Consider the following 12,134-nt stretch of genomic DNA (forward strand, 5'->3'; position numbering starts at 1 on the left):
CTGTATAATTTGTCCCAAAAAGCTGATATAGTATTACAATAATGATAAAGCATAGAATCAAAGATCTCAGGATTAAATGCCATCTGGTCCATCCAATGCTGTTATCTTGGTAATAATCTTACCAACAATTAAACTTATATGCAAATCAAAGTGTGTCCCACTTCTGCTCCAAATCTATTAATGGCTTATAGGGGGAATAAAGTCCAAGAGGAAGTTTAGATCTGGCCTCTGGTTAGCTTCTCAAAACATATCTCTTACTATTTAGTTCAATGTCTACACAGAGCAGGTACTCAATAATGTAACAAATGTTAGCTATTATTACTGTTAGCACTGTCACCAACATCAACACACATTCCCATTCCATCCATAGCTACAACCACAATGCACTACTTGCAGTCCCCTGAGGTGCCAGATATACTCTCATCTCTGTGGGTTTGAGTTGGCCTGGCAAATTCCTATTCATCTTTGAGGATGCAACTCACACATGTGTTTGAGTCACCTGTGTGAAACCCTTTCTCTGATCTTCCTCCTCTAAATAATTTCTCTTTCCATTTCCATAGCATACTGTAGGTCCCTTTACCACTACATTCACTAGCATATTACCTTCTTCATTTCTAAACCACAGATTCCTCGAGGAAAGGACTATATCATCCTTATGCATACCTATTGCCCAAGTATCAATTTTTGAATTAATGAAAGTTTTTGTCCAGCTTATGCTTGGGCACCTCCAAGGACAGAGGACACAAGATCTTTAAGAAGCTCTTACTAGCTCAGAAAATTCTTCCCAAGGTGTCTCTTTTATGCCACTATGACCACAAAGAGCAAACAGAATCTTTTTCAACATGATAACCCTTCAAACACGAATTCATAAAACATTTATGTAGTACTCTGTGCCCTATAAGTATAGGGATACACCAAGGTCAACCAGAGTCCCTGCTCTTAGGTATCTCACATTCTGATACAGAAGAAAGATATTTATTTATTTATTTATTTATTTATTATTTTTTTTTTTCTGAAGGAAAGATATTTATAAAGCAAAAGATTAAGGGCAATAACAGAGAAGCACAAAGCAGTTGTAGAGGAACATATGAAGGGTACATATCCTACCCTGGGGCCATGGAAGGCCTCCTAGAGAAGCTGCCACTTTGGCTAAGACTTTAAAGGACGAACAGGAATTGTCCAAGGGAGGGAGGGAAGTGTAATAGGGCCAGACATGAAAAATGCTAAATCTGAGAGATTCCAGTATGTACAGCTGAGTGAGGGGAGTGTCTTCTCTTCTTCAGGCTACATGTTCCCAGTTTCTTCCCCTCAAGCATCAAGACTAGAGTTTTAGTTCTTTCACCATTTTGGTGTTTCTCATTTGAAACTGACAAGCCAAGTCAGTCCTCAGAACTGAAAAACTGTCATGCTGTATCTACTCAGCACACAGTAGGGGAGACTATCCTTCCTTCCCTCAGATACTTAGTCTCGCCTTGTCTCAACACATTCATGAGGTTGTTTCTTTATATATGTGACAGACACACACTATCATCTAGGGTTACTGTTTTAGGAATAACAAGCAGGAACAATCCCAGAGATTTAAAAACTTACCTAAGTCTTAAAAAAAAACATGCGTTTAAGGGAATGTCAGAGATTGCCATATGTACAGAATTAGAGTAGATATGTTTTGTAAATTGTTCTGGTTATCCATTACTGTATAGCAAACCACCTTAAAACTCAGTGGCTTAAAATACCAAGATTTACTTTGCTGATTAATATGCATTTTGAGTAGATCTGGGAGGGAGTAGTTCATCTCTCCTTCACTCAGGGTTAGCTGGGACAGCTCAAAGGCTGGAAGCTAGAATCATCTAAAGATTCACAAACTCAAATTTTGGGCAGTTGATGCTAGCTGCAGTCTGGGGACTTCAGGTGAGGCAGGAACATCTATACATGACCTTTCCACATGGCTGAATGGCTTCTTTACAACATGGTGCTAGGTTCCCAGGGTAAGCATCCCAGGAGGATGAGGAAGCAGCTCTATTAGTTTTGCGACTCACTTTTGGAAGTAATATAGCTTTATGTCTACCACAGTAAGTCCTGTGCAGATTCAAGGGCAAGGAACAAAGATTATACCTCTTGAGGAAAGTCAATGTCACACTGTAAGAAAAGCAGGTGGGATGAGATATATTGGTGTTAGGATCTTTGGAAAATACAATGATCTGCAACATAAATAAAACTCAGGCAGTCCAGGTGACTCACCGGTATAGCGCCACCTTCAGCCCAGGGCGTGATCATGGAGACCCAGGATAGAGTCCCACATTGGGTTCCCTGCCTGAAGCCTGCTTCTCCCTTTGCCTGTGTCTCTCCCTCTCTCTCTCTGTGTGTCTCTCACGAATAAATAAATAAAATCTTTAAAAACAAAACAAAACAAAACAAAAAACAACATAAATAAAACTCAAAATTGAATTAATTTTAATACCCCCAAGGACAGGAGGTAGTCTGTGATGGGGGAGACAAAGGCACAAGAAAAATTATTAAATTTTGTTACTCCTATGTCCATTGACAAGTCCTTGAAACAGGCAGAGTGACATTCCTCTAGGGACTCAAGTGACTTGATGTTGATACTTTGCTGAGGGCAAAGAACAATCTTAGCCCAACCCCCAGGATCCTGTGAGTCTACTTTAACATATAGAAATTCCTTTGGAAATTTTCTTTATCTCTACTCCTCACAATATATGTTGGCAATTATTCCCCAAGCATATGCCCCACTAATATCCATCTGAAGGGTCTCATGACTCAGGCTTTATTAGCTAGTAATAAATGACCTTTTCCCAAAAATAGTTAGCCCCCATCAAGGTCCTGGAAACCTTGCTTCCAAAATTCCTCAGAGACTTTCACTATCCCTGACCCCCTCCTAACTTGTAAGTCTATAATGGGCCACTCCTCATGACCCCAGTGCAGCTCTTTCTGCCCACAGGTCCTGTGAGCAGGACATCTCAAGAATTCTTTCTTGACTGTTGGCTTTAAGCCCTAACATCTTTCCTGCATCAGTCTGCTTTAGAATGAAGGATATTCAGATTGGCTTCTCGTTACTACTCCTCCAAAGCATATTTGAGTCTTTTAAAGTCCCTTTTCTTTTATTTTTTTTTTTTTTTTTTTTTTTTTTTTTTTTTTTTTTTTTTATTTGTCCCTTTTCTTTTAAAACCAGCATAAGCATGTGCTTTCCTTATTACAAAAGTTATTTCATGTTTATTATAGAAAATGTGTAAAACATAAATGCAAAAGAGAAAGAAATAAAATTCCCTGTAATCCCACAATCCAGGGATAACTATTTAATACTTTAATGCATCTCTTTAGTTATTCACTCGTGTGTTTAATTAAATGTCCTTCCTTTCTTCTTCAAACGCTTCTTCCCTTCCATTAACATATTTAATGGGCATATTCCATGTGCAAGTGCTAGTCTATATGCTAAAGTAGAGTGATATTTAAAATTAAAAGTAGGATTGCTGCTCTCAACAAGTTTACATTCTATTGGGGGAGACCAGGCCAGTGTGACTGGAGTGTAGTAAACAATGCAGAGGAAGAGTAAAAACTGAAGTTGTAGAACTTGACCAGGGCCAGATCATGTAGGCCCCAGTAAAGATTTAAATTTCACTTTAAATGCAGATGGATGTCTTGGACAGTTTTCAGCAGAACAATACGATATAATTTAAAGTTTAAAAGACTAACCTGAATGGCTGCAGGGCAACAGCTCACTATTGCAGTAGCAAGGAAATGAGACGGTGATGGCTTACACAAGGGTAGGCATTGTGAAAACAGAACACATTATCTAGTTTTTTTTTTTTTCATTATCTAGTTTATATTTCAAAAATCAAGCCAGAAGAATGGGTAACAGATGTGATGTGAGGGATGAGGGGAAGAAAGAAATCAGGGATGATTCTAGGTTTCAGCTTTGGCAACTATGTGGAGATGGCATCACAGTAGATACTAGGGGAGGAACTGGTATGGAAAAATAAATAATTACATATTGCCCATATTAAAGGTTGAGATTCTACTAGACATTGAAGTGGTATGTCAAACATATAGTTGGTTATACAAATCTAGAGCTCAAAGATGAGGTTAGAACTGAAGACAGATGTTCTGAAGTCAGCATAAAAATCATATTTAATAGCATGATACTATATGAGATCACCTAGGAGAGAATACAGAGAATGTAGCCTAAGACTAAAAGAGTGGCCATGGCCCCTTCCTCAGCACTTCCTGCAGAGGTGGCAGCTGTCTCCTACTTGGCATCATGGCTACCCTCAGACCTCTGGTAAAGTCCAAGAAGTACATCTGGCACATGTCAGTCCGATATGTGAAAATTAAGTGCAACTTGTAGAAACTCAGAGGCATTGACAATAGGGTACACAGAAGATTCAAGGGCCTGATCTTGATGCCCAACGCTGGTTATAGGAACAAGAAAACAAAGCTGCCCAGTGACTTCCTGAAGTTCCTAGTCTACAATATCAAAAAGCTTGAAGTGTTGGGACACCTGGGTGGCTCAGTTAGTTAAGTACCTGACTCTAGGTTTCAGCTTAGGGCATGATCTCAGGGTTGTGGGATCCAGCCTCCCATCCAGCTCCATGCTCATCAGGGAGTCTTGCTTCTCTCCTTCTCCCTCTGCCCCTCCCCCTACTTGTACACATGTGCATATGCTCTTTTTTAAGATTAATAAAATCTTAAAAGAAATAAGCTTGAAGTGCTGACATGCAACAAATCTTACTCTGCAGATATTGCTCACAGTATCTCCTCTAGGGACCACAAAACCATTGCGGAAAGAGCAGCCCCGCTGGCATCTGTCAACAGTCCCAATGGCAAGCTGCTCAGCGAAGAAAATGAATAGACAGCTTAAGTGCATGTCATATTTTAATAAAACCATAAAACTACACACACACACACACACACACACACACACACACAAAGACTGTCCAGTCAGGTAAGGAAGAAGACTGAGGGAATTTCCTTTTACATAAAGGAGAAGTAGGAAGCCAAAATAAGTGTTTCACAAAGAAAAAAAGCAAATATTGTGTGGAATGCTTACTGAGAGGTCAAATGATAAGACAGAAATGTATTTATTGGATTTGGCAAGATGAAGGTCACTGGCAATCTTAATAGCAGTTTCTGTGAAACGAAGGAAGAAATACCTAACTCAATGGGAGGAAAAGAGAGGGAGGTAAGTGTAGAGAGAGCAGACACTCAAATGGTTTTGATGTGAAAGGGAATAAAAAAATAATTCAATAGCTGAAGTTGGACACAGGGTCAAGGGAATAATTTTTAAAGGATAGAAGTTATTTGAGTGTGTTTGTAAGTAGATGGCAGTGAATGAATGTAGTGATTTTTCTAAAGACTGTGATGGAGCAAGAGACTGGGCTGGAGTATGTAACTGCAGGCTTAAGTCTTTGAGTAGGAAGGAGGACTTTGAGAGGAGATGAGACATCTCTTCCACAATAATAGAAGGAAGAGGATAGTGGTAGAAAGATGAGGGAGTTTCTTATTAACTTCTATATTCTTGGTGAAATACTGAAGATATCAGTGAGGAAAAGGGGATATGAGGCAAAAAAGATATAAAAAGAAATCTAAAAAGCAAGACCAACAACTGTGAAATAAATAGTTCTGGAGAATGAAAACTGAAACTGTCAGGGAAATGTAATGGTACTGTCTTACAGCATTGAGTGGTTGGTTATTTGAGATTTTTGTTCAGTAACTTAAGTGAGATCAATTAGGGACACCTGGGTAGCTCAGTCAGTTAAGCATCTGCCTTTGGGTCAGGTCATGATCCTGGTGTCCTAGGACTGAGCCCAAGTCAGGCTCCCAGCTTAGTGGGAAGTCTGATTCTCCCCTCCATCTGCCCCTCCCCTGCCCACTCTCTAATAAATAAATAAAATCTTTTTTAAAAAAGTGAGATAATTTAACAGACATAATTTCTATGAGTAATATTAAGCAACTCAGTTCAGGCACAGGATAAGCAGATTAACTGAGCTTGATCAGGGTTGAATATTGCTCAGAAAACAAGGGGCAAAGGTTTGAAGGACATTTGTATGGGTGGATGGGAGTTATAATTTTGGGTCACAGATTACAAACTTTGTTGTTTTTTTTTGTTTGTTTGTTTTTTAGATTACAAACTTTGTAACAAAGGAAAAGAAATGAGGCAAAATGTACTTCCTTCCAGGTTTATTGTTTATAAACCTAATATCACATTACATAAAGTGTTGTCTTTATAACATTTTCCCATTTCAATAGTCTTCAAACTATTATTTTACTTATCTATTTTTTAAAGGTACTCAACCAGAGATCCTGTTTCCTTTATTTTATTTTATTTTATTTAAGTAAGCTTTATAGGAACCCCAATGTAGGGCTTGAACTCATGACTCTGAGATCAAGAGTCACATGTTCTACTGTCTAAGCCAGCCAAGCTCCTGTCCCTCGAAATATTATTTTAAATGGCTAGAGTACATTTCAACACATAGATATACCAGAGTATATGTAATATATGTAATAATCTCCCTTTTGCTAAACATTTAGATCATTTAAAAATCTTTACTATGTGTAACACTCTCAATTTGTAACATGCTTATAAAACATCTGTGCTCATTCCCAACTGCCCCAACCCCCTTTCTAATTACTTTTTTAGGAAGTATTTTTAGGAGTGCAATTACTGGGTCAAAGAACATGTACATGGTTTTTCTATTAAAAAAAATAACTTGGGGATCCCTGGGTGGCTCAGTGGTTTGGCACCTGCCTTCAGTCCAAGCCGCGATCCTGGAGTCCCGAGATTGAGTCCCACGTCAGGCTCCCTGCATGGAGCCTGCTTCTCCCTCTGCCTGTGTCTCTGCCTCTCTCTTGCTCTGTGTCTCATGAATAAATAAATAAAATCTTAAAAAATAAATGAATAAAAATTTAAAAAAAACTGCAAGGTACAGAAAAGTTTGAAGGACAGTACAAAGAAGTTTTTTTTTTTTTTTTTTTTTTTTTTCCCTCTCTGAACTGTTTGAGTAAGTTGCTGACATCAGGCTCCATTACTACCAAGTACTCTAGTACATTTCCTACAAAGATATTCATTTGGGTTATAGGTCTTAACCAAATGGAATTTATCACAGGATTGCAAGGTTGGTTCAATATATGAGAATCAATGTACTAGACCATACTAATAATAATAAAGGAGAAAAACCAATGATGATCTCAAGAAATTCAGGAAAAAGAATCTGAAAACTCCAACATCTTTTCATGATAAAAATCAGCAAACTAGGAATAGAAGGGAGTTTCCTCAGTCTAATAAAGGACATGCACACAAAACTCCAGCCAATACTATAATTAATGATGAGAAACTAAAAACTTTTTTCCTTAGACTAGGAACAAAACAAGAACATCTGCTCTCTCCACTTCTACTCAACAGTGTATTGGAAGTTCTGTTCAGGGCAACAAGGCAAGAAAAATAAGTAAAAGGCATCCAATTGATAAGAAAGACAGAAAACTATCCCTATTTGCATGTCATGATCTTATACACAGAAAGCTCTAACAAATCCACATATGCACACACACAATACTACCAGAGGTAAAAAATAAGTTCAGCAATGTTGCAGGATACAGTAACATACAAAAATTATTGTTATTTCCACAAATTAGGCATAAGTAAAAAAATGAAATTAAGAAAACTCCATTTACAATAGCATCAAAAACTACAATACTTATGAATACACTTAACAAAAGAAGTCAAGATTTGCACACAAACTATAAAACATCACTGAAAGAAATAAAAGACTTAAATGGGAAGACATCTTACGTTCATGGATTGGAAGACAATATTAAAAATAGCAATACTCTCCAAGTAATCTGTGGATTCAATGGAATCGCTTTCAAAATCCCAGCTAATTTTTGCAGAAATTGATAAGCTGATCCTAAAATTCACATGGAAATGCAAGGGATCCAGAATAGCTTAAGCAATTTTTAAAAAGAGGAACACATTTGGAGGACTCACAGCTCCCAATTTCAAAACTTACTACAAATCTACAGTAATCAAGGCTGTATGGTACTGGTACTGGAGTAAGTATAGACATATAAGTCAATGGAACAGAATTGAGAGTTGAAAAAAAAAAGAGTTGAAAGTCAAGAAATCAATTCGTACATTTATGATTGCCTGAATTTAGACAGTGGTGTCAAGACAATTCAATGGGGAAAGAACAGTCTTTTTAACAAATGATTCTGGGGTAACTGGATATCCATCCACATGCAAAAGAATGAAGCTAGACTGACTTCATATCACATAAAAATTTTTATTTAAAATGGATTAAAGAATCAGGAGAACAAATATTGTTAAAATGTCCATACTACCCAAAGCAGCCTATAGATTTAATGCAATTCCTATCAAAATAGCAACAGCATTTTTCACAGAACTAGAACAAATAGGGCAGCCCCAGTGGTGCAGCGGTTTAGCGCCACCTGCAGCCTGGGGTGTGATCTTGGAGAGCCAGGATCGAGTCCCACGTCAGGCTTCCTGCATGGAGCCTGCTTCTCCCTCTGCCTGTCTCTCTCTCTCTCTCTCTCTCTCTGTCTCTCTGTCTCTATGAATAAATAAACAAAATCTTAAAAAAAAAAAAAAAAGAACTAGAACAAATAATCCTTACATTTGTATGGCACCACAAAAGATTCTGAAAAGTGAAAGCAATCTTAAAAAAAAAAAAAGAACAAAACTAGAGGTATCACAATCCCAGATTTCAAGATATACTACAAAGCAGTAGGAATCAAAACAGTACAGTACAAGAAAAACAAAAAGATATATACATACTCATACAACTGAACACCAAAAAAACATTCCAATTAAAAAATGGGCAGAGGGACGGACACCTGAGTGGCTCAGCGGTTGAGCATCTGCCTTTGGCTCAGGGCGGGATCTCAGGATCCAGGATCGAGTCCCACATTGGGCTCCTTGCAGGGAGCCGGCTTATCCCTCTGCCTGTATCTCTGCCTCTCTCTCTCTCTCATGAATAAATAAAATCTCTAAAAAATAATATAAAATAAAATAAAAAATGGACAGAGGACATGAACAGACATTTCTCCAAAGAAGACATAGAGATAGCTAACAGATAAAAAGATGTTCAACATTACTCATCATCAAGGATATGCAAATCAAAACCACAATGAGGTATCATCTCACACCTGTCAAAATGGCTAAAATTAAGAACACAGGAAACAATATGTATTGGCCATGAACTCTTGTATGCCATTGGTAGAAATGATTTTTAGAAACCAGATATGAATGTTAAGTGCACTCTTTGGTACTGGGGTTTCATGCTCCCAGGTTGGCAGTGCTAATCAATGGATGCGTATATGTGTATATAGAAATATGTGCGTATGTATATATAAATATATAGGAAATACATAATTTATACTGTGGGTGATTTTGGTTATTAAATCGATTAGCCTCTTTTACTAATACTGGGATATATAAAACATGAGTAGTAACTAAGATATTATATATGAAAGCATTTCATAATTGCTAGAGCTGGACAAATTCCAATTATTTTTTAGTATGATAAAATGCAAAGACTTATCTTTAGGATTATTATTCAGATGTTGCTCACTTGTATCACCACTCTTATTGTGGAAACTCTTGCCGTATAGTTGGTTAAATATTTTGAACAGCATTCCTGCCATTTCTCACCATTCCTTGAAACCCATTTTGTTATTGCTTTATCACTGTTGTCAGATATATCACACAGTGCGAGGACTCCCTGCTTCTCTATGGCAGAGTGCAAATCTGTTATGTCATTTCATCTCTTCACTACCTAAAAAGGTTTAATGAATTCTTTCAAATTCTGTTTAAATGTCTTTGACTTTTATACATTCTTCCAAGCTCCACTGTACTGCCACAGAGTACTTCTGTAAAAATAATTTTCATATTATACCATTGTTTAGAAGTCTGTTTTCCCAGCTAGAAAAGCGTAAGAAATGTGTTCATGCTCAATTTAGATCAGTGTCTTATTCAATTGCATATTCTCCAAAGCAAGGACAGCCTTATTATAAATATGTGTTGAATATCAGAATCAATCCTAAGGATTAATGCTTTTACATTTAATATAGCTGTAATTAATAATTCACAGATCCTTCTGGAATAGCACTAATACAGCAGCTACCAGCCTTATATGGCTACTGAGCACTTGAAATAAACCAAATCTAAATTGAGATATACACCTTATTTCAAGACATAAAACATTTCATTAATAAATTTTTATACTGATTACATGTTAAAATAATATTTGAATATATTGGGTTAAATAAAACATACTATTAAAACTCATTTCACTTATTTCTTTTTAACATGGCCTTTCTTAATGTGGCTACCAAAAAATTTCAAATTACATATATACTCACATTATATCTCTACTGGACAGTGTTGTTCTGAGTTTGTGGGTTAGCAATGGGGAATAAAGAGGTCAACAGATCGAAGACTAGGGATCCCTGGATGGCTCAGCGGTTTAGTGCCTGCCTTTGGTCCAGGGCATGGTCCTGGAGTCCTGGGATCAAGTTCCACGTTGGGCTCCCTGCGTGGAGCCTGCTTCTCTTTCTGCCTATGTCTCTGCCTCTCTCTGTGTGTGTCTCTCAAGAATAAATAAAATCTTAAAAAAAAAAAAAAGATCGAGGACTAGATATATGGCCTCCTAGAGAAAGGACAGTAAATAAAAATCCTTGCATAGCTCTAAAACTTTGCTAGCTAGGGGAACCATCCATTCAAATGGATGCTACTAGAGAGACATGAGAAAATGCAGGCATTGAAGAATATATATTATCTTAGTGAACTGACTGTTTTTACAAAATGTCTCCAGGGGTTTCTACTCTCTAATCCTGCTCTAACATTATACATACCTGTACAGAGGAGGTCAAAAGCTGTACTGCTCTCACTTGCTTTCTCTATGGACAACTTATTTGTTCACCTCTTTATTTCACTTAGTCAAATTTGGATCCTTTGGCCTGAAATAAAAACTCCAGATATTTGTAATCCCTTTTTTTTTTCCCCTTCAGTCTCTTACCTCAATAGCACCCTCTAGTAATGTACTCTTTTCTCAAATCTAAAGTGTCTCTGGGGTGAAGGGAAATAAGCATTTAGTTAATTTTGTCATTACTGACCTGCATTTCATATTTCAGAGTCATGTGGAAGCACCAGGATCCCATTCCTACCACTGAAATTAAAACAAACAAATAAAAAAAACCAATTAGCATGAAATTCTTTGGGGGTGGCCAGTGATGTGAGAAGATAATAAGACAATGCAAAGCACTGAATTTTAAGAACAAAATTTATGAAATCTTATGGCAGGATATAGCAGACTCTGTATAAGTTATAGAATTGATGAAATTTTGATATAGAAAAAAGGTAAGTACAGTATAAGTTCTCATAAATTCCCTCTATAAGTGGATTCTTACTGGATTAGTCAATATTCTCCATTCTTTCTGTAAAATATACTATTGATAATTAGGATAAGTTTTTTTTTTTTTTTAAAGGGATAGAAGCTTATTGACTATAGCACAAGGGAACAGTGGGCAGAACAGCAAAGGAGACTGTCTGCCTCTCAGAATAAGCTTTAATGTTCACAGCTAATTAGCTACTCTAGTACTTCCGTGCACTTTTATCCAAATAGCTGAATTATAAACTTACTAAGAGCCAGAGAGTTATGTTTGTTCCCAAACCTAATGACACTGTACTTAGTTATCAGAAATGATTGCAAAAAGACAGCTGTTGTTTCTATGAAAACTATTTAAAATGCTTAAAACAGGCTCAATAAAATAGAGTTGTTAAAAAAAAAAGTTGTTAATAAAAATTGCTGTTGAATTAAGTGTGGGTAAGATATCTATCAGATTGAGGAAAATAGTAAAAATCTAAAGATTCCATATTTAGGTCTTAAAATTCTTCCCAAGTGTCTCTATTTTAAATAAACTGCTTTCATTTTAGGGTTTTTAAAAATTTGTTTTTTGATGCAAGAGAAACTAAATAGAACTATAATAAGGATTCCATATTCAAAGGCCATGCCATGTATCAAATATCTGTCAAAGATTATATAACTGTTTTAATGAAAATAAAATTTGAAAGTAGGTATATATATAATTTTACAATAATTCTAGGT

General features: G+C 36.7%; 1 protein-coding gene across 11 annotated transcripts in view; it reads right to left on the reverse strand.

Moving 5' to 3' along the window:
* The window catches only part of ACER3 (alkaline ceramidase 3), a 158,419-nt gene that overhangs the window by 72,614 nt on the left and 73,671 nt on the right, over window positions 1–12,134 (reverse strand). For 7 of the 11 annotated variants that reach the window (XM_049098737.1, XM_025419593.3, XM_025419594.3 and 4 more), the window contains one exon: window positions 11,143–11,195. The exons of 2 other annotated variants lie outside the window; for them this stretch is intronic. In XM_049098737.1, coding sequence (XP_048954694.1) covers window positions 11,143–11,195 — 53 coding nt within the window. Of the gene's footprint in view, window positions 1–10,389; window positions 10,487–10,881; window positions 10,987–11,142; window positions 11,196–12,134 lie in introns of those variants that run through there. 2 more of the 11 variants (XM_035704101.2, XM_049098741.1) reach the window with 2 other exon arrangements.

Source organism: Canis lupus, chromosome 21, assembly GCF_003254725.2.
Source record: "Canis lupus dingo isolate Sandy chromosome 21, ASM325472v2, whole genome shotgun sequence".
Classification (NCBI taxonomy): domain Eukaryota; kingdom Metazoa; phylum Chordata; class Mammalia; order Carnivora; family Canidae; genus Canis; species Canis lupus.